At 39.2% G+C, this 27,998-nt stretch overlaps 1 protein-coding gene and 1 pseudogene across 1 annotated transcript in view; one reads left to right on the top strand and one right to left on the bottom strand.

The window, feature by feature from the left end:
* Nucleotides 1–185, bottom strand: part of Alg14 (ALG14 UDP-N-acetylglucosaminyltransferase subunit) — an 88,130-nt gene extending 87,945 nt beyond the window's left edge. Inside the window, exon 1 of the mRNA XM_076861781.1 lies at nt 6–185. Coding sequence (XP_076717896.1) covers nt 6–141 — 136 coding nt within the window. The 5' untranslated portion in view covers nt 142–185. The remainder of the gene's footprint in view (nt 1–5) is intronic.
* On the top strand, nt 157–27,884 carry LOC143404319 (ras GTPase-activating-like protein IQGAP3; annotated as a pseudogene).
* The last annotated feature ends 114 nt before the right edge of the window (nt 27,885–27,998 follow it).

Here is a 27,998-nt window from a genome sequence, read left to right as displayed (position 1 = left end):
CTTACCGGACCCAGCCACCACCAGGAGATTGAGAGACTCCCGGGGCGTCACGTCCTGGGGCCGAAGCACTATCCATAGTCGTAGGACTAGGACCACAGCCACAGCTCCGATCGCTGCAGCTAAAATTTGAAAACACACCATGCAAAGGAACGGCGCATGCGCATTATTCCTGGCACGAGCAGTCAAAGTTCACAACTACAGGCGCTGAGGAGACCCAAACTTCAAGCAAGGCACTTCTCGGTGGGCGTGGCTATGTCGAGGTGGGCGGGGCTGCGGGCCGGAGGGAAAAGTCCAGGGTTTGCGGACTTTTGCGGCTGCCCTGTTTGATTCTGCTAGGCCTCCCTCCAGGCATAAACTGAAATTCCGGATGTTAAACGCTGGAGAAGTTTGACTTCCGCCAGTGATGAGGTCAGGCCTCCCGCACTTCTGAAAGACCCCCAAGCTCCCAAGTTAGGAGGTGTTCCAGCTCTGCCTGCCAACTTTGGCTTGAAACTAACACATACATCGCTTTTTTCTTCCTTTCCTCCCTTCCCTTCTTCCATCCTCTTTTTCCTTTTCTTCTCTTCCCTTCCTGAACTGTTTCTGTTGCACATACCAACATCACTGAAAATGTTTTGTCAGTAAAGATATCCTAGTGGGGAAAAACAAAATGAATTTAGGGTTCTTGTGTAAACCCGCTCTTTCCCAACACGCATTTGTTGAATTTTCTAGATGATCTCACTATACGGACCAGAGTGGTTAAGGGTGATCACCTCACGCTACGCCAGGTTCCTGAGAGGATTGCAAGCCCAGTAGCTCAAGGCAGCAGGAGAGAGAAGTCATAGTCCTACAATTATTATTCAATTGATTTTACCTCAAAGCATTCCGAGTTTGTTCCTCATGGCCTCAAGAAAAATCATTATCTGCCAATACTTCCTTCACTCCCACTTTTGCTTATTTTTGTCTGCTTAATCCGCATTACAGCAGCAACAACAACAATAACAACCCTAAAGTTAGAGAAACCCCTTCACCCCAAATGTGATTGCCTTTGGATGCCCACAGACTTGTAGGTTTGATAGGAGAAGCATGCAGGTGAGAAAACAGGTGCAGAAAGGTGCAACAACTTGCCTAAATGGAAGAGTGTCACATTCAGAATTACAAACTAGAAATACTAACTCCTGTAGCATATGAGTACTATATAGTGTATTTCTTTGGTCAATTCCAACTTGCCTGATGGTCACATTTACCTGGAGCCTAGAATGGGTATTTGAAGGGACAGCCTTCCAGAGTCCACCAAAGAAATACTGGTGATAGTGCTTGGGGCCCAGTAGTTGAATCTCCAGGGGAGGTGATGGGATCAGTTTATAAAACCAGGTGTTAATTCCTGAATTAGCAGGCAAGTTTGGGAATCTTTTTGGCTACTTCCTTTTCTGGCTTGTGAATCTCAGCACTCTATGTATTCCATCCAATCCTCTTGACCCCGCATCCTCACAATAAGGCCAGTAAGGTGATATTATTCCTCTCTTTATAAATAAAGAAGCAGATTTCATACAAGTTAGATAATTTGCCTAAGATTTCTTAGTTGATATATAGTGGAGAAAGTTCGTAGTTGTGGATTTAGAGGTCAGTGTCTCAAATTTTGATGGAAGTCAAAATCCCTTGGTGGACTTAACAAATAAATACATTGTTAAAAGTCTCCAGAAGAGGGTCTCCAGAATAATATGAAAAACAGTTCAAGAATGTTACAATGTCATTTTTTTCATTTATCCTCTCTGCCATTCTCAGAAATGGCTTCAACCTAAGACTTTCTACCTTCATGCTTAAAAGAAGACATAAGTGGCCCTACAAATTACATCCACACACAGCAATCTCCAGAGCCATAAAAAAAGGTTATCTTGTCATTGGATCCTTTGTTTCTCCTTAAGGTCGAAGAAATCTTTCCCAGAATCCCTCACAACAAACTTGGTTTTCACTCGTTTATGCCATTTTCATATCACTTCCCCATGAATAAAAAGGAAAAAGACCCCAAAGTCTGGCAGGGGTGGGAATGGAGGATGACATACAATTCTGCTCTAGCATATAACATTAGATGCAGAATGGGTACTGAACAAAATGGAAATTCTTTTGGAGAACAGGAAGTTGAAGATAGGAGGCAATAGTGTCTCAATTGCTGTGAAGATAATGTTTCTTTGTAAACTGACACATGCAATGCGGATGTCAGGACTATAATAATTACTTGGCTTCAAGCTCCAAGTTCCATATTAGGGAAGACTTAATACTGAGAAGATACGGTTGCATCTAGTATTATCCTATCCCCTCATTACTATAATCACCTATATCTTTAAGAAAAATATCAGTTTGCCTACACTTGGTATAGAGCTAGAATTGAATGGGGGCAATCAAGCATTTGGGGGCTACCAGGTAATATCTAGAATCAGGATGATGGAGTAGGTAACACTGGAATTATTGAGTTATTCTGAATTAATGAGAGAGTCAAACTGTTTGGTTTTCCTGTCAAAGCAGTTGAGGACTGTAAAGAGGAGTTAGGTAACAGGACAGAGACAGGAACAAAGCTGAGAAACCCTGAACAAAACTGTCTCCAGGGTGGGCTGAGTCCTGGGCTACGACAGAATGTGTAGAAAATAAGAGGTCAGGAAACTGTACTGGGTTAATTAAGAAAGTTAAGACAGAGCCAGAAGAATCAGCAGCTAAAATTGAGACAATGAGTTGCACTGTCTGAAAAGGTAAAAATTTTATGAAGGCAAATTATAGTGTTATGTAAAACATTTGTAAAAAATACAACAGTTGACAAAATTAATGATATGTGGTTCATAACCAATCTTGAGTAGTCTATCTGGGAAGTGATTATTATTTTCTTATATTTTTCCTAAGGTTTCCATGGAAAATATCTACTATTCATGCATATTTTTAAGATTTAGAAGTTCAGACTTTTCATTTTTTGTAGGATTTTTGTGTGTTAATTTATTCAACATATTTAATGAGTATATGCTATGTGCTAGACACTATATTAGGCACAAGGGATATTGTATAAATAGGGCAGTAACGCAGCCAAGAATCTTGGACAAGGGAGATGACAGTGGAGATAGAAGAGGGCAAATTTGAGACTCATTTTATGGGTGGAGTCAATAAGACTTGTTAATGGGTTAGATACTGGAGATGAAGAAAAGGGAGAAATCAAGATGACTTGTGGATATTTTGGCTTCAGAAATGGTTAGATGGTGTAATTTGCTAATAGATGGACTGGAGTAAAACTAAACTTTTGTGGGGAAAGGAAGAGAGGATGAAAATGAAGTGTTCTGTTTTGGATTTTAGTCTGAAGAGCCTGTTAGAAATCCAAGTGATTATATTAAATGGGCAATTTTATGTACATATCTGAAGCTTGAGTCAGACATGAAGGTATAAATTTAGAATTCATTAGTATATAGATAGTATTTAAAGCCATGAGGTAGGGTAAGATAACCTGAAGAAAGAGTTTAGGACAGTCATGTACAATTGTTGATGAAAATGTTTTATATCTGTGTTGTATGTGATGTACCTGTGTCTATAGTGCTCTTGAAATATGGCTGTTGCAATCAAGTAACTGACTTTCAATATCACTTTACTTACATTATTTTAAATTTGAACAGATACATGTGGGTTGTTGCAACTGTTTTGGATAGCACAGGATAAAGACGAGACTGGGGTTGCTAACATTTTGAGATTTAGTAAGAAGACATTGAGGCAGAAGAGAAGATGTAGAAGGAAAACCAGGTAGATAAGAGAAAAAAACAGAAAAGAATGGTATCCACAAAAACTAAGAAGGGAAAATGATTTAGGAATGAGACTGCAGTCAATTATGTCACCTGTTCCTGAAAGGTGATATCAGATGACTTGGGAGCAGGTTAGTCACTGAGGATTTAAAAAGCATCATTCCATGGAATGGTGGGGATGGAAAGCAGAGCATAGTAGTGATGCACAAGCAGAAGAGAGAATGGGGGGTGAAGACAATCAGAATTTTCTCTAGTATGTTGTTTCAAGCTTTTCTTTGATGGAGAACAGAGTGGAATTGGATGGAATATGGAGGAGAATTTGAAATTGAGAAAACTTATTTTATAAGATAGGATTTTCTTGACATAGCAGTGTTTGTTGATGTTAATGAGACTGATAGAAGGAGTGACCCTTATTTAACGATAAGAATAGAGGTCATGGGCATGGGTGCAGATACAAGGGATTTTGTAGAATTGGTGGTAAATACAGTAGAGTGTGGAGACTGGGGGGTGTAGAGTGTGGGAGGTTTGAAGAGAGCAAAGGTGTAAAGTAATAATCTTGAATAATTGGCATACTCCCCAGGACCAGGATAATATTAAAGTGTTCATTTGAAGCTTGTGATAACAAATGTAGTGAGAAGTCAATCAGCATAATTTTACGTATTTCCCCCCAATGGAAAAGACACATAATTGGTTTTAAACAGTTAGAATTTTGACAAATGGGACACTAGAGAGAGAAGATTCTTTTCAAGGGAGTGAGGTGTGTGGAAATTTCTGTGGGTGTAATAGGAAGTAAAGATGGGAGAGTAGAGGTGGAGGAGTGTACTATTTATGGTATGACTGTTAGAATGAATGGAAAACATAAGTAGGGGTATCTGGCGGGTGGAAAGGATGATAATAAGCTAGGAGCTCTGACAGCAAACAAGAAGAGCATAGGGCCATTTGTCCCACCAGATCCATTCTCCATGCTTGTCTACCCAACTCATGCTATGTTAACTGAAATCAGTGGACTAAAATCAACAGGTTTCTTTGCCCTCTGGTTCTGGCTGGGTTTGGCCAGTAGGGATCTTTAGCAGAAAATTTTCACTTTACTTAGAGGGAAGGTTATATCCCTGAACTCAAGGTCTCTGCTCTTTCCATGGCTTTCTCTATACATACCTCTCCTTGTGGGTCCCAGCACTTCCTTTGTTCCTTTTGTCTCCAAAGTGATACTAGCTCCATTGTTACTGGCCCTGGGATACTGCACTCACTATTGCTTGTACTTTCCCTACCCCATTCATACCTTTGTAAATTATGCCTTTATTAAATCATCCTTAAATTAACCTAATATCAGTGTGCTATCTCTATCCTATCGGGGACACTGACTAATCCAAGGGTGTACAACTATGTGACAAAAACTTCAAAGAAACTGGAGTTTTTGAGAGAAGGAGAAAAGGTTTGAAAGCCTTTCCCACCTCCTGTGGGGGTGTGAGAAACAAATGGCCTCTCCAAGAGATACAACATGCTGTGTACTAGAATAGCTACTGGGTGTACAGGAAAGGTAATAACAGTTAACACCCAAGCAGTGACTTAACAATGAGCCTCACTGTATGAAGCACTGGCCTCTTGACAAGACCTCCTAGAGAAAAGCCACCCTACCCCTGGGCTTCCAGGGAGTGTGGGCTGCTAGGGGTCCTGTGAGCTAGGCCCCTATTCCATCAGAATTCGACCATCAGTCCTAATAAAGGCAGAAAAACATGGACAAAGAAGACTGAAGTCCTTTTTTTTTTTTTTTTTTTTTGGCAACAACCAGGGAGACCACTTTGATCAATATAATGCCTACCCATGACAAGGTAGGATAAAGCTGGGTTCTTAGTCTGGGTCAGAGACAGAACTAGACCCATGTGACCACCAGGACTGTTGATTATACCCCTCACTATTGAAGATTTCCGGTACATTGGGTCAGATAAGGTGACAGAAATCATCCCAGTATAACTCAAAAAATCTTAATTATAGCCAAGATTTTTGACTTATTAAATATACTAATATCTCCAGGACTCCTAGAATGTTACCCTTGAAGCCTAAGGCAATTATTCAATACTTATAATAACTGTATTACATTGTATGGTTATTATGTGCCAAGCACTTAGAACATGAAGTAACTCATGTAATTTTCACAACAATGCTATGAGATACTGTTGTCCTCCTTTTACAAATGAAGACATTGAGGTTCAGAAAGATCATGATCTTTGTTCTGAATCATGACCCTAGGAATTGATAGAAATGGGATTCAATCCTAGTTATTGTTCACATTTTTATCATCCACAGTATCATTAAAACTCTTCATTTTATATTCGTACCAGCTACTGTGCTAAATAGTAAAAAAAAAGCATGATAGAAATATGGTTTTATTTACTATATTTGACTATTCATTTATAAAATTAGGAGGAAAAAGTTTTTCTTAAGTGGCTTCTTAACATTCCAGTAAAGAATTACTTTTCCTTTTTCTAGCTTTTTCTCCAAGTGTACTCCAAAAGGATACTACATATTTATAGGTCTATTAATTATGTATATGTCAAACCTTATTTAAGGTGAATTTATAGTGAATGATTAAGACAGCATAATTTTATTCTTTCTCACTTTATGTCCATTTATCTCAGATATATCTTTTCAGGTGTTTATAATGCCTTACCCTATCCCTTCGTAATCCAAATGCTTTACTGGTTCAAAATTTAACAAGACATTGAAATCTAATTTAAAATACATTCCCAGACTATCATTGGAAGTCCCATACACATTACATTGTTCATTAATGAATTACTATAGTAGCTTTAATTTTCCAAGTTATCAGACTTTTCAGTTTTTGACCTGTAAAGCAAGAAACAATATTTCTGCAAGAAGTACTGCTTGCCTCTGCAGTCCATGGAATTGATTTTCTCCAATCCTTCCTTCCCCTCAAGGCTTTTTTGTCCTTGATAGGAATGCAAAAGTTGTGCCTTCATTCTCATTTGACTTTTTGTTATTCCTTAACTTTATAAAGAAAAAGTATGGCAAGTGTGAAATTCAAAGATAGAATAATACATTGCCTACCATCTAGCAAGCATGTACTTCTTCAACCACCTCTCAGAACCATCTTAAGAACTTGAACACTATTATCATTCCCTTTGATAGGTAAGAAAATGGAGACTTTCCCATGCTCAATCAACTCTCCTGGTGCTTTGATTTGACTTCCTGTGGATGTATTATGGTCATCTAGTGGCTTTAGGATATAGTGATTCTTGGGCAACATCCTTGGTGCAGAAGACATTTTACAGAAAGAAGAGATAAGAAAAATGAAATTTGCAGATGGGTCCATTTAAAGGTTAGTGCTATTTTATCTCGGAGGTTTTGTATAAATAATCAATGAGTATATTTTACAAATGGATAGATAATTCTTGCTGTATCCTGAATTTAACTTGGTTTCTTCTTCCATGAAGTATTTAATATCCTATTTCTCATCAGTAAATGTTAGGTGTCCTAATCATTGTGAATTCCTTCTCAATTTTTTAAAAATAGGCTTGTTAATTTATTGACATTTAAAAAAAACCTTAGGTGATTTAGCTATTTTATAAAGTTAAAATATACCATATTCAGGTGGGCTCTTTGCTGATTTTGTTTTGGATAAGTGAAAAGATAATGTTAATGAACCCAGGAAATCCTGATACTTTGTAATATTTTAAAAATATTTCCTAATAGAACTGTGGAACAACTATGTCTTTCTTCCTTCAATTATGCTCTGCCCTCAAACCTGAACCACTGACTCTCACTGTGTCTTTACTTGTCTATAAAACAAGCTTAAGTCTTTCCCATTAAAAAAATAAAAGCAAAATCAATAAAACCATTCCTTCATCAGTCTGGCTCAGCATAATTCCTTTGAACTACACAGCTCAACCACGTGTAGATGGCACTGCAGTCTTTAACCACACCTTCTCCCTACTTGCCAGAGTGCTTTTCTACTGTTAAGATCTATTTTTATGCAGTTAGACTTTGTCATGGATGTGAAGCCTTCTGCTGAGCATGGAGCAAAACTGTATTTCACATGTTGAGAGAGAGTCATCCTGAACCACGTTTCTCCAGCAGTCTTTCTAAAAGGGATGGCAAAACTTAGCCTTGCATTTCTTTCTTCCAAACCTCTCAGACTGGTGACCTTGTCTATCTTCTTCAGAAACATTTACCTCCCACCAAAGGAGGTCTCATTCCTTGGTCTGTTCTTCGTTATCATAATGCCCCAGACTTCACCTGAATAAGCATTCAGACTTCATCTGAGTAAGTATTCAGTCTTAGGGATTCCAGAGGATATGGGCCCAGGTCTCATGAATAAAGTCAAGGGTGAACCTCTCAGTGGTGGTTCAGCCCTTTTTCCACTGCAAGCTGTCACTTAGAATGTCACACTGCTATCAGACGCATTCAGTTCCCTCAGAGACAACTCAATCCAATCCTTTCTCTATGAATTGATATTTCTTAAAGGAATTTGGGGCTTATCATGTAAGAACAAGGGATTCCTGCTTTCCCTGCCACGTTGAAGAAATAGCACTAATTTTATTAGAATTTGTTGGCTTTACATCTCTTCTGACAGGAGCTTTGAATGGAAGGTGATCACATATCCAGTTTAGTCTGCCAGACAACAGGTACTGGAAGTTTGTAAGTTTTGCTAGAGCTGATTCATATTCCCTTTCTCCATTCAGACTCATTCATTTGTTGCACTCCCATCTAATTGATGTTCTAAAGGGGAAGGCCTTTTCCCACACTGCAGCTATGACTAAGATGTTTCTGATCCTTCTTTATTCTCACACCTCACTTGAATCCCCTGTTTCTCCAGGGAACAAGCCATCTATCTCACACAGGAGTGGCAGTAACTGACTATGAAAGTGAGGAGGTGTGATTTCTGGAGGTTCTAAGATCTCATATAAGTCCCACATCCAATAGCAATTCTTAAATTAGGAAAGGTTACCAGCCTAAGATGCAGAGTATTGTGTTCTTTCAGCTGCTCAAGATGCACACTTTTTACACACACACATACACACACACACACACATACACACACACAAACACACACAGTGTGGGCCATCCTAGTCTTTAGGACTGGTTGTCCCAACTCAGTCCCATTGGGTGGTACTCATCTGAGTCCACATGCAAGTGAAACTACCCATAACTAGTTATCATCCTCTTTCTTTTGTTGAAAGCCAGTGTTCTTAAAAATCACTAGTCTATACTTGCAGTTTCATTTTCCTTGTTCATTTTCTCTTCTCAATTCACTGATATCTAGCTTCTGTAATAATTATTTTCCAATAGCATCCAGAGTTTCACGTTTAAAGAACACTTTCTTTTCTTTCTTGTCTTAGGCCATTAAAATTTTTTAAAAATGTTTTTTTTGTTCCATTAACTTATAATTATTCTATTTTCTTTTGATTTTCTTCATACCATTGTTGTTGTATCTTGTTATTCTCTTTTAAATATTTTTTTAGATGTTGGGTGGGCCTTTATTTTGTTCACTTATTTATATGTGGTGCTGAGAACCCAATGCCTTGCACATGCTAGGCAAGCACTCTACCACTGAACCACAACCCCAGCTCCTGTATCTTGTTATTCTTTTCAAGTATTTCTTTGTCTATTTTCCTTAAAATAAAAAATTGTAAATTATATTTCCAAAAGTACTAAAAATAATCACATGGAAATTTGGGTATGTACCAGATGGATTTTGCCATATATTTTTTCAGACTTTTTATTCTCTTTGCTTCTCAGAAACAAAATCCTTATTCTCTCCCTCTGCTCTTTGTATTTCTGCCGCAGCCCGGCTGGCTGCAGCAAAATAACCGGGGGGTGACGAACTACTTGTGTAGATTGATGCAGCAGGAGTAGGAGCCGTTTATTGTAGGACAGGAGCGGTATTTATACATTTTATATAGCTTATCTAATTAGCATAAAATAGATACAGCAGTCAACCAATAAGGAATCTCCACACTTAATGGCTTGCTTTTGTTACTTCATAAACCACTCCCTCTGGCATTTTGCCAGGCACCATGTAGACTTGTTTACAGACTCTAACATTTCTCTGGCAAAATTATAGGTGCCATCCTGACTTGTTTACAGACCTTAACATATTTCTAAGGTTTATTTACCTTGAGTATCTTTTTCTTCTCACTTTTTATGGCAGACTAATGATTATCACCACAAAATCTATTCTTCTTTTCTTGCTTTCACTTGTTCACTTATCTAAAAACTACATTTCTTTATCCTTCTATGCAGATAAGTGCATTTTTTGGATGAGTTCTTACCAATGGAACTAGAAACAATGAATGAAATTTTTACTTTACCTTTTTAAAGGAAGATGGCTTGCCTTGGGCTGCTTTCATTCTTTCTCCTTCATGGGCATGTCTATGACCAACTGCAACCAGGAAGATGAAGAAGACATTCTAGGAGAGGGCAGAAAAGAATTTGAAAGGACCGCATAGAAAAGTTGCCCTGCCAGTCCAGGCCCTACAGTTATGTTGAAAGGAATGGAAACTTACATTTTCTTGATGTCACTGAATTCTGATGTCTCTTTCTTATAGTAGCATAGCCTTTGTTCTGAATAATACAGAAACTGATAACCTGGCAATGGAGAACTTTTAACAGAACTCAAGAACAAAAGACATTGCCTGAGCGACAATTGGCAGTGAGGAAAACATCTGTCAGGCTGGAAAACTAGGGGTCCTTGTTTTGCCATGCCAAAATATTTGGTAAAAATGTCACCTATCTAACTTGTAAGGCTGATCACATTCCTTCTATGACTGACTTCTAGGAGAAGCATTTGAAAAGAACCAGAGTTTAAGTGTATCACTTTTTCTCTGTGCTAAATTCAGCAAGATTTTTCAAGAAAGAAATGAGTTCACATAAGAAATGCTGGGTTTGCAAGCATAAATGAAAGGAAATAAAGGATTTTTGACTGTGTAGGGTTGGAAAATCTAAACAGGAGGTAAGACTCCTATGCCAAAGTCTTTATTAAAGTCCTCCCATTGACATTCTTCAGTCAAAAAAAAGAGATGTAGACTTGCAGGTGCAGGAAAGTTTCATCTGATGATTTGATAATTTTAGTGCATGAAATAAATTGGCAATAGATTAATAGGAAAAAGCATACAAAATTTATAAATGTGCAGAACACAAAGAAAGAGACTCAAAGAGAAGGTAAGATAGTTGAAGCTTTCTTTATAGGAAAGAAGGAAGTAGGAATATAGGTAATATTAAAGGAATAGTAAATTTATTTTTAGAAAAGATTAATGTGGTCAGAAGAATAGATAATGGCCTGGGACAACATTCTGGACTCTAGATGTGATGTTTGGCTTTCTAGTCTTCCTCCCTGTGATACTAGTTTTAGTCTTTCTGGCTAATAAAATTTTTGTAAGCATTTGGAAGGCAATTTCTATCCCTCTCTTGGTGGAGGCAGTCAGGATGACAAGGGAACTTTGAGCAAAGCCTCTCCCTATGGTGTGATGATGGAAGCAAGAGGACCTCAGAGAGACGTTGATTCTGAGGCAACTTATAAGATTTTTTAGCAAGTCAAAGCTCCAGTCATGAGGGTATTGTTTTCTGATCCATGACACAGTAAAAATCAGATTAAGTGTGTTGCCTCACTTATTTTTTAAAAATTATATGAAAGTAGCCACCATTGACACAATAGGAAGAGGAACGAATAGTTCATAGAAGCTAGAGGATAGGCATGTTTAAGAGGTAGATTCAGAAAAGAACTTTGGGTATGTGTCTTGGGCAGATGTCCTGAATCATGAAGGGGCTGCATCTAGAGAAAACCATTGTTAAGTTGAAAAAATGTCATAAGTTGGGAAATGCCTTTTATATGCCCAACCTATTTGTGTGCATAGTCATCTGGTCCTATTACTTTGGGGCTTTTAGAGAAGCAGAATACCATGGTGGGAATCTTGTGGTAAAACAGAGCTGTTCATCTCATGGTGTCCAGGAAAGCAAAGAAGGGACAGAGGACAAAACATACTTATCAAAGGGCACATCCTCAGTGACCTACTTTGTCCAACTAGGCCACATCTTCTAAAGTCTCCACCACTTCCCAGAGTGCCACCCTCTGGGGATCAAGCCTTCAAAAAATGAGCACATTCCAGATTCAAAATGTTAATTATACTGAACATCTACACTGTAGGTCTCTATCAACTGTTTCCCATTGTGATCAAGTGGCCAAAAGGGAGCCGTGACTGGCTGCCTATGCCTAGCAGCATCACAAGAGAACATTGTACCACATATTACTAGCTCAGGAAAAGGTCAAAATTAGAAATACAATTTCTTCAAAGTATTAATGGATTTAACACCATTGTACAGTCAAAAAATTATAAGTTAGGGGCTGGGGATATAGCTTAGTTCATAGAGTGCCTGTGTTGCATTCACAAGGCCCTGGGTTCAATCCCCAGCACCACACACCCACACACACCCACACACCCACACACACACACACACAAATTATAAGTTGAACCATTGTAAGTTGGGGATTACCCTTTAAGGAACTGGAAACAAGTAATAGAAGGCTATGCTTTTGAGGAAATTGTATTGCTAAAAAAACGCCACTAGCCTAACCTGCGAAAGCCAGCTATTGTTCATATTCTAAAGCTGTTTCCAGGAAAGCTACTCTTCTATATCCATTTCACTTTTGTACTTTGAAAATAATCAACAAGGAAGAGCCTCCCAGAAGGTAAAAATCCAGGGACCCTGAAAGCATAACAAAGGCATCTAGATGAGTTATTCAAGGAACTTCCAAGGCCAGGCAAATGATTTTTGCCCGGAAAGAAGAACAAAAAAAAAAAAAAAAAAAAAAAATTAAACTAAAGACTACAGATTGCTGCCCATTTCCCATGTTTTTCTTTTCAAATGGAAATTTCTATCTTAGTTTATTCTATTCCTATTCCACTTTTACATAATGAGTTGAAAGAGGGGATTGAGTAATTTTCTTTTAATTTGTAGATCCTTGGACTGTAAGCAGCCATATCTGGACATAACAGAGAAGGCTGCACTTTCCCCAGATATACCAGACCTTGAACTAGCTGCAAAAAGTCAATAGGACCATATGTGTTGTCTTGCAGATGATGTCTTCAGATGACGGGAAGAAAAGTTTGCTCAAATATTTCGATGGTCTGAGGTATTGATTACATATCTGTTAGTCTTCACCTCAGTTTATGCAATCTTCCTAGGACTTCTGATTGATTTATTCAGAAAACTATTATCTGTATGTTGACAGCTTCCACATTTATACATCCTACCAGGCTTCTCTTTTATTCTCTAGGCCTATATTATCCAAATATGGAATACTTTCTTGTGGATTTACTTCAACCACAATATGTGCAAAAAGAAATTATTTCATTTCTCCATAAACATGTATCTTTTCTGTGGTACATTGTTTGGTCACAGACTTGTTCCATTCTTCTCTATAAGCCTGTTTTAGTCAGTTTTTTCTTTTCTGTTGCAACCCAAAGACCTGATGAGAGTAATTAGAAAAGGGAAAGTTTATTTGGGCGCTCATCATTTCAAAGGTCCCAGTCCATAGATAGCCAACTCTAATCCTTTTGGAGTTGGAAGTGAGGCAGGACATCATGGCAAAAGAATGTAGGAAAGCATCTGGGAACATGGCACCAGGAGAGAGAGAGAGAGAGAGAGAGAGAGAGAGAGAGAGAGAGAGAGAGAGAGAAAGTAAGTATGCAAGAGGGCAAGCTTTGCTCAATAAGGACAAAATATATACCCAAATGGCACAATTCTATGAGGGGGGATTAATGCACTGGCTAGGTCAAGACACTCATAACACAATTAATTTAACTCTAAACTTTCTTGCATTGTCTCACACATGAGCTGGGGGATACTGCATATCTAAACCTTAACAAGGCCGCTTTGCCATGTGACTTTCCTATTCTTCCTATCAAGGGGTGGACCCCAGATTCTCCACTTTCTTGTGTCTGGGTTGGCCTGTGACTTCCTTTGGTGAATAAATGCAGTAGAAGTGAGGATATGGAAATTTTGAACCTAGACCTTGAGAGGCTTTGCTCTCACTATCTTCTAAAGGTCTTGTAATTGTGAAGAAACATGGGCTGGTGTCACTATGGTTGAGAGGTTATATAAAGAAAGATGCCAAGCTGATATTCTATAACAACAGTACTGGAAACATACTTTTCTAGGCCCAGTGGAGCCCCTTATTCCATAAACATTAAGAAATTAAAGATGGCAACAGCAAAACAATAAACAAAGCACAGGCCCCTTCTAAACGAGAACACTTTGCAGCTGCATAGGTCAGATACTCACGTATGCCACAGACCTTCGGACCATCAAGCCTCCACCAAGCTTCCAGCTGGCTGTCACATGAGTGAGTCCAGGTGAAAGCAGAAGAGTCTCCCAGTTAAGTCAAGCCCAAAACTGTCCTGCAGAATAGATACTAAGTGTTGGTTGAAGCCACTAACTTCTGTGATACTTTATAATACAGCAATAAATATGTAAGACACCCCCCCATTACTTCCCATCCAGGATAATTAAAGTCTGAACCTTTCAACTTCATCATACCTTCCAGCTCATCTTATGAAGGACTGAGGAATGCTCTGGGCTTTCTCCTTCCACATGTGTTCTCTTCTTCTAGGAGTGTGAGTTGTGGAGTCAGTATGACTGCATGAATTTAATTCTAGCTCCTTCAATTACTAATTGTGTGACTTTGAATACATTATTTTACTTTGTTGTGCTTCTATTTCCTCCTCAGTAAAATGGACATAACCTTATCTTTTAATTAACATCTGTGAAGTTTAGATGAGGTAATACCTGAATAGCACTAATCACAATGACTGTACTCCTAAATGCTGTGAGCATGTTGAAATCAACCACACTGTCTATGAGATTCAGGATGAAAGTTGCAGGAAGTTCATAGAAGATTTCTGGGGTTGTATAGGAACACTATTCAGAGAGGTATAAAACAGATAATGTCCTAGATAAACTATAAAGTAGTGTAAGTTTACAAACTTGAGCTCTGGAGTCAGATTTTCTTCCTTCAGTATTGGTTCTGCCACTTGTTCTGTTTCTTTGGCACACTTCTTGACTTTTTAGGTCTTAATTTTATCAACTGTAAATGAGATTAATAAAAGGAAGACTCTCATGGTGTTATTGTGGGGATTGAAGGAGAACTAAAAAATTAAAGCCTGTAGGCCTGGTACATAGAATATGCCTGCTACATTACATTTAAAATATGAATATTGGTCAGACAGGCAAGTCAAGTTCACTTTGAAAGGGAAATTACCAAATATACTTTATATTGGTCAATTCATCAGAAAGGCGTAGAGATGTATGTTTCCTAACCCTCTGTGTAAGCCACAAAAGCAAACAGAAAGTTCTCTAGCAGTAGACTTTAGGTTAAATGGAACTCTTCAAGTAATCCCAGTTTATTCTCTACCACTTAGCTTTCAAAAGTCCCCTCCATGTTCAGGTTGGTTCTTATTTTTTTGTTTTTTTGTTTTAACCTACGTTCAAGAATTCACTTATTCATCATTTATTGAGCACTTTGCAATATGCTGATGAATGACAGACCAGTTTAAGTTCTCACAGAGCTTCTGAGTTATACAGGAGACTAATGGGATGAAATTTGTTTACCCAGTTAAAGAATTTGAACTTTATTCTAAGGATAATGGGATGTCATTCAAGTGTTTAACATAAGAGTGACATTTAGAAATAGCAATTGACTACAATGTGGAGAACAGAAGGGTCAGGGCAGAAGTCCTACTGCCTGCTTTGGTAAATAAGTTTTATTGGAACACAACCATACCCTTCATTTATGTGTTGCCTATAGTTGTCTCCAGGCATTATGTGTTGACTAACTGTAATTATCTGGTCCACAAAACCTGACCTATTTACTACCAGGTAATTTAAAGAAAATATTTGTTGATCCCAGGAAAACTGTAGAAGTAACCACAACTATGATAATGGTGGCTAGTTTTGGGGAATGGACTGTAGAGATTTTGGCAAGGCAGACCTAAAAGTATGCCAATTAGTCAATGACTCTGAGGAAATCGTGACCCAGATATCAGCTGGAATCATCTGCTTTGTTTTTTCAGTAAATAAGAGTTGTTATGCAACTCTTATAAAGTACATCCTGAGATATTCTGTCCATTTTCTGGGCATCTGATTTTAGCATTACCTTGACCTATACAAATGGGTCTGGTTTATGGACCATTGTTCTGATTTAGCGGTATAACTTGGCCCTGTCCTATGAGATTTCTCCTCTTAACTTCACTGCTTCCTCCACTCATGCATGCATCCTGGGGAGGAATAAGAATTTAGGGGTAGTGGAAAGCTTACTGAAGATTTGGGAGCAAAGAGAATACAAATAACTTAGAATATTATATATGTTAAGGAATATTTCAGACATACTCTGAAGTTACTCTAGCTTCCATCTCTTTTCTCTCTGGTCCCAGTGCTTTTCCACACCCTCAAGATTTCTGGTGTAGAACAGTTTCTCTGTTGTTATACACCTCTTACTAGCTCCAGTTCTCTAGTATTATCTACATATAATGATTTGTTAGGGTGTTTTCCTTTGACAAGAATTTTAGTACCAGCTATTGAGAGAACTAGTTTAATTTCAGTATAGTAGCAAGGTGTCTTGGAACCAGGGCAAGAATACCCAGAGTAGGTTAAGATCACACAAAGTGTAATCTGATGCATCAGCTCAAGTAGCCAGGCAAGGAGGTAGTCCAATAGGGGCAATAGAATAGGGAAACCAAGGTTACTTCTTAGCAGTAGTGTAAATAGCTCAGGGTGAGTATAAGGTTGTAAATAAGAGAGAAGACCAGGGGTCCAGAGTGAAAGAAATCACCCAAAAGAATGTATTGTAGACTTTTGACTCCTCACGAAAGGAGATTCACCTTTTTTAAATAAAAAGGAGGAAGGGTTTATTTTGGTTTACAATCTTGGAGATTTCAGATGAGGGTGGCTGACCCCTTGTTTGGAGGGCTGTGGTGAGGTAGTTTATTAAAGTAGGAACACATGGCAGAGGAAACTGTTCACCTCATGACAGCCAGGAAGCAAAGAGAAGGAGGATGAAGTCAGGGTCCCAATATTCCCATCATGCGCACACCCTCAGTGAGCTAGCTTCCTTCTACTAGTCATCACTGAAAGGAGAGTATATTGTAACATATATATGTATATATATACATGTATATATATATGTTACAATATATCTTTATATATTATATATCTTTATATAGTATTAAACATACAGTAGGGACAAAAGAAATATTTGATATGCCAAACACTTAATCTAATGTTATTTCTAAAACTTAGCCCTCCTGTGGCCCTCAGACTTGCTGTTTTGATGTAGAATAATTTATTAGGCCTGGACAAATCAAGCAGCAGTGGCTTTATTTATAAACAGCTTAAGTAAAAGAGTATCAGTAAATATATTTGATAAGTTCTTCCTTCAAGACGACCTAAACCAGGTCTCAATGTATTTGTATCACAATAATAACAGAAATAAACAACAAAATAACTTCTAGCATTTATTGAATGCCTCCTAGATCTGAAATACAATATCAGATATTGACCTGTGTTCTTTTCTTATTTTCCTAAACCCTATTATTATATTAATTTTACAGATGAGGAGGCTCTTGCTCAAAGATGTTCTCTTTCCTAAGGTCATGATAAGTGGCAGTTTGTCTGACTTCAGAACTATTGATCTCAATAATACTAGCCCTTGCCGTCTCATAAAAAGTTGCTCTGCCTCCTATTTCTTTTTTTAATATATATTTTAGTTGGACACACACCTTTATTTATTTATTTTTATGTGGTGCTGAGGACTGAACCCAGCTCCTTGCACGTGCTAGATGATCACTCTACCACTGAGCCACAACCCCAGCCCTCTGCCTCTTACTTCTAAGCCTTTTATCTCCTCATTCCATTACTTAAAATCCTTCCTTGTTTTCTCATCTCCTCCTGAGTAGAGTCTACATAATTTAGTGTGCCATATTTACTTTTCATAATCCCTGAGTAATTTAATGCTCTCAGCTTCTGCTGCTCTTTACATATAGACATTGAGTTCCAAGAGCTTGTGTTTCCTGGGAACTTGTTGAGATCTCCCATGCTTCCCCAATTTTTCATATTCTCCCTCTTTCTGTAGTATTCTTCCTCCTTATCTGCCTGGGTTTTAAAACTAGATACCCAGATTCTAATCAGTGAGCGATCTCCTAATCTCTCTGGTGTTGGTTCTCCTATCAGGAAATTGAGATTATATTTCCCCAGTTTGGAAACAGGCTGCCTGGGATGACTTGTAGCTTTTTCACTCTCTGGTTGATCATCTTGGGAAATTTGGTTGGTTTCTTTAAGCCTCAGGTTTTTATGCTTTTAAAAACATTTTTATTGGCTGGGGTTGTGGCTCAGCAGTAGAGCACTCACCTTGCATGTGCAAGATGCTGGGTTCGATCCTTAGCACCACATAAAAATAAAGGTATTGTGTCCAACTACCACTAAGAAAATCAGAAAATAAAAATAAAAAAACTATTTTTATTAAGTAGGATACTGATGGAACTTTAGAACAGTGCCTGACACAGTTAGTATTTAATTAGAACAAACTTTTTTTGTGTGTGTGTCAGAGATTGAACTCAGGAGCACTCAACCATTGAGCCACATCCCCAGCCCTATTTTGTATTTTATTTAGAGACAGGGTCTTACTGAGTTTCTTGTAGCCTCACTTTTGCAGAGGCAGGTTTTGAACTCAAGATCTTCCTGCTTCAGCCTCCCAAACTACTAGGATCACAGGCATGCACCACCACACCAGGCTAGAATAAATTTTTATTGACCCTTATGCAAATTGAATGAGTAATATATGCAATAATCTACCATAATAATTATTACCATGCTGTGTTTCACAAATTCACTTAGTCTTTTCTTGTAAGCATTCTGTACTTTCTGTACATGGCTAGCCATTTTGTCATTTTGCTCGCATATTTCTGATTTCACTAATTATATCCATGCAATTATTTGTTTAAATCCTCATCTCCTCTGTTACCCTGAACTCCTTCAGAACAAGGGACTATTTTATTATCCACCCAAACCTAGCATAAATTGGTATTTAACATGCATGGGTTGATTTATTGAAAGGATGCATTCATTAGTAAGTGAGAATGAGTCAGTTTCAAGGGACTAACAATGAGTATTAGTACTACTTGTAGTTCCACACTGCTGGGTAATGTTTATTAAGTACAGTTTTCTTTATACTTTCTGAAACTCCTGGCACTCATTAACTCATATAATTCTCACAATAACTCTATTAGGTAAGTATTCTCCTCATGAAAAAATTTTTAAAATTATGAAAGTTCATTATCACTATATACAGATAAAGTAATTGAAACTTAGAGATGTTATATATCATACTCGAAGTCACACAGCTAGCAAGAGGCATACAAAACTTCATATTTCAATAGAAAATTGCATTTCTTAAGAGATACCTGCCTTTCACTGTATTTGAAACATTTTGCAACTCTTTATAAATAAAATGTGTCTTCAGACTCTTTTTAAAAAAGAACATAACATTTCCCTAGGTCTATTACTATATCTTTAACATTTTTTTTCTTTTCTATCTGTATGACTGTCATGACTTCTAGATTTTTCTGAAAAAAGTTAACAGAGATGTAACTAGAAAGCAGCTCCCATTCTGACTAATTTTAAGGCCCATTTCTTCAACTCAGTCTCCAACTATGCACCCCCCATCCCATATTGCACACTTTCCTGGGACTCTTCTTCTTAACGCGCAGAGTTCTGAGATCTTCCTCAAGAGACGATTTTATAGGGTTTTTGTGTTGTCCTTAATGAAACTCCAGTTATTCTGTTGCAGTGGTCTTAAAATATACCACCTGAACAACTCTGATACTGCTTTCCTAGTAGGAAAAATGAAATACTTGTATAAAGCAATGCATAAACTTGCTCAAACCCTCAAAGGAGAGAGGAAGAAGAGAGAAATTCCATCTGGAATCTAAGTTTCATGAAAAAGGTGGTACAGTATTGGACTTGAACTTTAACTAAGACAGAAGTGAGGAAAAGGCATTCTATGTTTTTGGGGTAGCATAAGCATAAGTATAGGGGCAGGAAAAGATTTTTTTTTTTAATGACTAGTTGTTGGATTTAGCTAGACTGAGTAGAGAACAGAATAGAAAATATGAAGAGGAAAAACAGGAAAGGTAGGTTTGAGCTAGACTGGAGGATTTTTATATCTGCATTTGTTTGAAAGGTAATAAAGAGTAATAAAAAGCTTTTGACTTGAGGTGAAAGGAATAAAACCAACATCAGGTCAGAAGAATTCTACAGAGGTATGAGTTGGAGAAAGGCAATTTATGAATGACAAGGGAAGGTGTAAGATTATAAGGGCTTGAAGTCTCTTCTGCAATTAATAAATATTTGTTGAGAGTCTATTGTATGTGAAATATGTGGTAGTAGGCAGTGGGAGAAGATACAAAGGAAATTTTCTTGGTATGATGCTGGGAAGATGCTGAGAGCCATTGCCAAGTAGGAATGACACATGGCAATTTCTTTGTCAGCCTACCCAATGTTGCTTAGAGGAAGGACTCTCCATATTGGACCCATTTGCAGTGACATTGCATGTAAGGTGACCTTGCTCAAGGACCAGGGCTATCCGGGTTTAGGGCTGATCAGGGTTTAGGGCTCTCCTTGGGTTTAGGGCGGTTCCAGGTTCAAGGTGTACCCTGCTGGGAATAGGGTGTATCCCCCTGCCTCAGGCGTGCCCGCTCCTGGAGTTCCTGTTGAGTTCTCACGGGATTCAGAGAGTATTTGGGATTTTGCCCCAGAACGTGTTTGTAGAGGGCCAGTGTGAGTTCGGGAATAAAGAATTGCTGTTTGAATCTACAAAGCTGTGAGTGGCTCGTGATTTTGTGCCCAGCCAGACTGTGGCAGGAATACATAAGAGGTAAAATATAGTATATGGGCCGAAACATAATAAATGAAAGAGGAAGAGCAGAGGAGGTAAATAAATACATTTGGTGAGCAGAATTCACAGAATTTGGTGTGTGCTTGGACATAGAAGGCTAGAGGGAGGAATCTAGGAAAACTGAGGCTCCTGAGTTGGTAACAAGAGGCATGATGACTCTTAAATGGAGAAAGATGGAGAATGAACAGTACAAAGAGGATGGGGGACAATGCATTTGAAGGACCTGGGAAACTTGATAGGATCTTGAAAATATAGATCTGGAGCTCAAGAAAGAGAGTGTTAGGTAGTATATAAGTGGAGTTTACAAAACATATATCTCAGTGGAATGAGGAAAACCCGAGGAGAAAATAGGGATATTAAAACAAAACTGAGATAGGGTTAAAGTTGGGTGAGGCATAGGGTTAAAGTTGGGTGAGGCTATTACATGGAATAGGTAATAAAAGGAGTCAGAAGTGACTGAGTGGGGGGGTGGTGGGGATCATGGGAGAAATAGATGAACTTAGAGCAAAGGGGAGGAAGGGAAAAAGGGGGGTGGGGATAGGAAAGAGGGTAGAATGAGATGGACATCATTACTCTAAGTACATGTATAAAACATGAATGGTGTGACTCTACTTTGTGTTCAACCAGAGACATGAAAAGTTGTGCTCTATTTGTCGAATATGAATTGAATTGCATTCTGCTGTCTTTGTATAATTAGAATAAATACAATTTAAAATTTTTTTTAAATGAGCAAAAGGTTAATTGCAAAATACAGAGTTAAAAATCAAAACAGAAAGCTTACATGTTCTCAAGTTCAAGACTTATAGTAAAATCTCACGGGCTGATAGACTGAGCTGAAGAATGATTTTTTGCAGAACTTCTTTTGGTAAATGTACTATATTTGTTTGGAAGAAATCCTTTGGTAGGCAGTGAAACTCAAAGGGACTTAAGCAATGGAAGATGCTCATTCAACTCCAATGTAGGGAAGAAGAGAAAGTGTAGCATAGAAAACTCTACTCAATTCCTCTGGAATTTCTCCCTAGGGAGAATATTGAAATACTTGGAGATAATTTCCTATAGACAATTAAAGAGTTGAATTCTGAGTTAAAGTAATGAAGCCATACAAGGATATCAGTGAGTTAATTCTTTGTATGTTTATTTATTTTCTTACAGTCAAAGTATGATTGGTCTTAACTGTTTTAATATTCATTACAAGCCAAAGAAGATTTTTAAAAAGCACAAAAACCATATCTGAATTATTTAGGAGACAAGTGGTTTTAATCTTCTGCTTAATTTGTTCATCCTCTTCTGCCCAAATCAGCATAACAAATGTTGAATCTAGATAGTTGGTGTTTTTAGGTATTGGTTTTAATTACTTATTTTCCAAGCACTTATTATATGACCAGTAATCCAAATTTGCATGATTCTTTTCAAAGCATCCCATGATGCTCTTACAATGGACATTCTTTTTTGGAAGAATTAATACTTCAGATTAAGACAAAATGATTTGAAACTGAGTTCCTTTCACTTCTATGTTGGTATATTGGGAGAACTACTTTCCCTTTCTTACTAGTGAAAATACCTTGGGCATAAAAACAAGATTTAAAGCCAAATCCTGGTAGTTTTAAAAATGTCATCTAGTACAAGACTTCATGTACAAGTCAGAGGAGAGTTTCTATGGAAGGGGTCTTTAGAGGATGTTTGTATTTTAATGTAATGCAAAGTATCCCTTTAAGTCACTTGACTCCCTCCTATTATTTAGTTAATTGCTCAGGATTAAAACAAAACAAAACAAAAAACATGAATATCATTCTCTCACTTTTTCCTTCTCTAGAATGTCAATTGTCAGTTAAGATTCTTCCTTAGCCATGTGCTTTGAGCTTCCTAAATGAATTCCTTGACAAGCTGAGAAAAATGGTGAGAATCCATGGAGATCACTCATGGTACAACCTAAGGTGCAAAGCTGCAGGGTGCAATGTCTGGGGCAAAGTTGTGTAATATAGAAACTTGGTCTTTGAACATCTTAATATTTGGCTGTGTTCAGCGATTTAGCTGTCAGAACACAGTTATGAGACTCAAAATTGTGGTTTTGATTCCTATGTTCACAATGTTGCCTCTTCTATAGGTTATAGATTTTGATAACTAGTCACTTGTCTAAAACTAATAATATATTCATTCAAAGTTGAATGAATGAATGAATGAATATGATTTTATTTGTTTCTAAATTTTAAAAAAATATTTATTTTCTTATTGGTGGCAGCAAATAGAGGCTAATGAGAAGAGATGTGTGTGGGAACAAGACTGAGCAAAGGAGATTAGTTTGGGTGCACTTGTCCTAATGTAGTCACTGGGTGCTGTGGGAACAGGAAGGAGTCAAGGGTGACTTCCAGGTCTCTGTGGTGGCTTGGCAGATCTTGTTAGCCATGTGGAGAGATGGAGAACCCCTGGAAATAATACTCCATCTGAAAAATGATTCTTTCCAAAAGTCATCTGAATTCTGACGACCTCAATTTCTATCTATTATAAATGTTAGTATATGCTTCTATACTGTAAATGTTGGGAGATAAAATGAGCTTCTTATTTATATCTAAAGAAATAATTTCTATGCTTTAAAATTCTGACATTCACTTTTATTTTTTGTTTGTTAACTTCTTCACTTTTTATTTGATTAGAGATAGAATTAATATATCAAGTTAAATTTCCTTATGCTGATAGTGTTTTCATTAATGATATTATAGTTATGGTACATAGAGAATATTAGTAGTTTCATTTTTTTCCTTACTCCACAACCCATTTCTCTCAACATTTTGATTTTTCAATATTGTTAACATTTAGGAATAATACACATTTTATTATAGAATATGTATAACAAAGTTTGAAGCTAAAATTTAATTATAACTGTCTTTCAAAAATGATATTTTATCTTGTATTTACTACAAGGAGAATTTAAAAATCTGAGACCAGAATCATACTTTTCTTTGTAGAAAATAAATCCCCATAAAATATCTTTCTCACTAAAACTAGTTTTTCTTCTTTTAAAATATTCTTAGTATATTTTTAAAAGGGATGGGATGGGTAATTTTTCAAAACTGTTACTTGTTGGAGAGTAAAAATGTTTCGTTTTTACTAAAAAGCACAGAATACAGGCCCAAAGACTAAGTGGGAGATGTGAATTAGCATATCTATTTTCTAGGTAAATAATAACTGCCATTCTTAATGCTTCTGCCTTCTCATATAGAATATCTAAAATGGGACAACAATTAGTAATGAACATGATTCAAATTTGATGAGTAAATTGATTATAGTAATACTATTATTATATGAACAATAGTCATAATGACATAGGAGATCATTTTGGGAGATAAATATTTAAGGGAGAAAATGTTTGTATATTAAAAATATGGTTATAAGAAGGAGGAACATGGAGGGGAGAGGAGTGGCTGGGACTGGGTAGCCTATGAACACCTCAGAGCTGAGGAAATGGATGAACAGAGGAGGCAGAATGTTTCCTATCAGTACCTTTGTTGGCTAGAAGAAACCAAGAGCTAAATGGAGGCCTACCTGAAGGAGGAGCTTTCCCTCCCTGGTATAGCTGAAGGACAGCCTCTGCAATGAAGCACTGCTGGATAAATGGGGCCACTGTTTTGCACCCTCTGTGGTTCTCTTGAAGAAGATCTGTGATGTGGAGCAGCTGCAGTACCAGGCAGCAGGCTTGTATTTCCATCACACAGACACCCTCAACTTTCGGCTGTCTGCAGTAGCCCACATCAGTCTGCCTTTGACCTTATGCCCAGAGACCACATCATCTATGACAAGAAGAACATGCTCCAGGTTTTCTACTGCATTCATGCTCTCAGTCTCTTCCTCTTCTAGTTGGGATTGGCCCCTCAGATACATACATGTGAAAGTGAAATCCAACAGCTGAGGAACTCAGCAACATGGCCTCTGAACTGCCTTCAGCAAGATGGGGGGCATCTGGCCAATGAATTTTCTGTGTATAAGGCTGCAATCCACGTAGCCATCCTTGCCATCGATGAAGCAGTGGAGTGAGGGGTGGTCCAGGACACCCTGGCTGCCTTGCAGAATCCTAGTGGTTTTCTGGGGAATCTTTGAGAGCCTCTGGCAGCCATCTACCAGGAAATGTTGGCCCTGGCCAAGATGGAGAAGGCTGCCAGTGCCAGGAACCACGATGACAGAGAAAGCCAGGACATCTATGACTATTACCATACCCAGACTGAAATCCAGGGCAACATCAACCATGTCAGTGTCCGTGAAGCTCTAGAAGTCATTGCTGAAGCCCTGGAAAGAGAGCCCAGATGCCTTGCTTGAGGCCCTCAGGACCTTGCCTTGCCCTGCAAGAGGTGAGGAAGACTTTGCATATGGTAACAGACACACTGCCTCCACCCGACGCAGCCCGCACCGGAGGTGTCCTTTGGAAAGGAGGACGATCAGACTCTGTGGCTACAGCCAACAGCGAGAGTGGTCAGAAAAAGCCATGCTCCAGGATGTGAGGTGGGTCAACAAAGCCATTCAGAGGGAAGTGGCCGTGGACACAGTGAAGGAGCTGTCTCCAGTGTACCCCTTTGCTGCCACTGTGTACCAGCAGGAGCTGGCAGTGCCCCAGCGACAGCAGCAGGGAGAGCTTTTCCAGGAGGAGTTCTTTGTGGCTATGGAGATGCTGTCAGCCATAGTCCTGATTAACAGGAACCTGGAGGCCAGAGGTGCCTGTGGCTTCTGGAACAGTCTGGCGAATCCCATCACTGGCCTAGCAGAGGTAGAAGGAGAAAATGCTCAGTGTTACTTTGATGCCTTGGTGAAGCTGCAACAGGTGCATGGAGTGGATGGGACCTTCCTGAGTTGGAATGACCTGCAGAGCACCGTGAGCCAGGGCACAATGCCCAAGTCCAAGAAGATACCAATCAGGTCCTTGTGGTCAGCCTTATCAATGAGGCTCTGGACCAAGGCAGCTCTGAGAAGACTTGTCAGCTTTCCTGTTGCTCCTTGGTATCACCTCTTCCTTGTGGCAGCCAAAAGACAGAAGGCCAAGGTGATAGGGAATCCTGGAGCTGTGCTGTGGCTGGAGGAGATCCACCAGGGAGTGGTCAGAGCCAACCAGAACACAAGCACAGCTCCGAGAATGGTCCTTGGTGTGGCTGCTATCAATCAGGCTATCAAGGAAGGCAAGGCAGCCTAGACAGAGCAGATGTTGAGGAACCCCGCCATGGCCAACCAGAGAAGTGAAAAATTCTGCTTCATATTAGCATGCAGCCCACCCTCCCTTCAGTGTGGTGCACAGGTTTGCCCACCTTCTGAACCAAAGCCAGCAGAACTTGTCAGCCGAGGTTCAGCTGCTGAAGCTCCAGGAAGAGATGGTCAGAAAGATCTGCTCCAATCAGCAGCTGGGGCAGGACCTCATCCTAATGGACATCAAGATTGGCCAGCTGGTGAAAAACCAGATCACCCTACAGGAAGTGGTCTCCCATTGAAAGAAACTGACCAAGAAGAATCCCATAAAACTAAAGGCCAAATGTTTTCTCTGATAAGTAAATGCTAATTCATAATGGGGTGGGGGTAAGGGATGAGTGGAAGAAATTTGGATGGGGCAAAGGGGAGGGTGGAGGGAGCAGGGGGGTAGGAAAGATGGTGGAATGAGATGGTCAACATTACCAGGTACATGTATGATCCTACTTTGGGGACAACCAGAGAAGTGAAAAATTCTGCTCCATGTGTGTACAATGTATTGAACAGCATTTTGCTGTCATGTATAACTGATTAAAATGAATGAATGAATTAATGAATGAATTTAAAACAAAGGCAAAAAAACAATACAACAACAACAACAACAACAACAAAAAGAAGACGACGAAGAAGCAGCTGTCAAATATGATGGTTCTGGATAAGTAGAAGGGATTAAAGTCGCTAAGCAAAGAGAACCTGCAGAAACTAGAAGCTTACCAGCGCCTCTTCTACCTGATCCAGACTCAACCCATCTACCTGGCAAGCTGATCTTTCAGATGCCACAGAATAGAACCACCAAGTTCATGGAGGGCAGTGCTTTTCGTTTTGTACAATTATGCCTCCAACCTTTGGGAGGCCTACCTGCTGCTATAATGAGTGGGGACAGAGCACCCTGTGGGAGATCCTAGGCAAGTTTATCAAGAACATGCTGGAGGACAAGGTGGTTAGTGTCCACACAGACCCTGTCCATATCTACTAGAGCTGGATCAACCAGCCTGAGGCCCAGACAGGGCAGTGCAGCCATATTCCCTATGATGTCACCCCCAAGCAGCCCATGGGCAACCCCAAGGTCCAGAGATGGCTGGACATCTCCTTGGCAACTTCCTTGCCATGACTGATAAGTTCCTTGTAGCCATCCTTTCATTTTTGAGCCAAATTCCCTATGGGCTGTGGTATGTGGCTAAAGTTCTGAAGACGACCCTGGCAAAGAAGTTCCCTGATGCCACGGGGAGTGAGGTCCATAAGAATGTGGGGAATCTGCTGTACTATGGCTTCCTGAACCCCACTGTGGTGGCTTCTGACATTGTGATCCTGGAAGTAAGTGATGCCCTGGCCACCCCACAGCACCATACCTTAGGGGCTATAGTCTAGCTCCTGCAGCATGCATCGGCTAGCAAGTCCTTCTCTGGGGAGACTTGGCACCTGTGGGTCCTGAATGAGTATCTGTAGGAGACACACCTCAAGTTCAGGAAGTACATCTGCAGAGTCTGCCAGATGCCAGAGATGGAAGAGTAGTTTGCTAAGGATGAGTACTCAGACATGGTGGCTGTGGCCAAACCCATGGCGCACATCATGGTGGGAGAGCTGGTTAACATGCACAGGCTGCTGCTGGAGCACCAGGACTGAATAACTCCTAATCACTGGGACGCCCTGTACCAACTCCTAGAGGATCTTGGGGAGCTGCCCACCATCCCTGACCTCATCAGGGAGAACATAGCTGCAGATGGTCACATGGATAAAGCAAACTCAAAGTGTCCCTGATACTCACCAACAGATTCAAAGGGCTAGAGGCAGATGCTGATGATACCAATGCCCAGAGCCTGCTTCTAAGCACCAAGCAGATGTTAGTTGATATCATACAGTTCCACACTGGGGACTCCCTCAAGGAGATCCTGACCCTGTCAGCTTCCAGAAAGCAAGACATCTGTAGCCAGCACAGGCACTGGCAGCAGTAGAAGGCAGAGCTGGTGAAGCTTCAGGCCACATTCCAGGCCCTGAGCTCTAAGACTACCTTCTATGAGGAGCAGGGTGACTACTACAACCAGTACATCCAGGCCTTCCCGGACCAC

Source organism: Callospermophilus lateralis, chromosome 7 (assembly GCF_048772815.1).
Source record: "Callospermophilus lateralis isolate mCalLat2 chromosome 7, mCalLat2.hap1, whole genome shotgun sequence".
Classification (NCBI taxonomy): Eukaryota; Metazoa; Chordata; class Mammalia; order Rodentia; family Sciuridae; genus Callospermophilus; species Callospermophilus lateralis.
The sequence above is the reverse complement of the archived record's forward strand: the minus strand, read 5'-3'. Positions and strand labels throughout refer to the sequence as shown.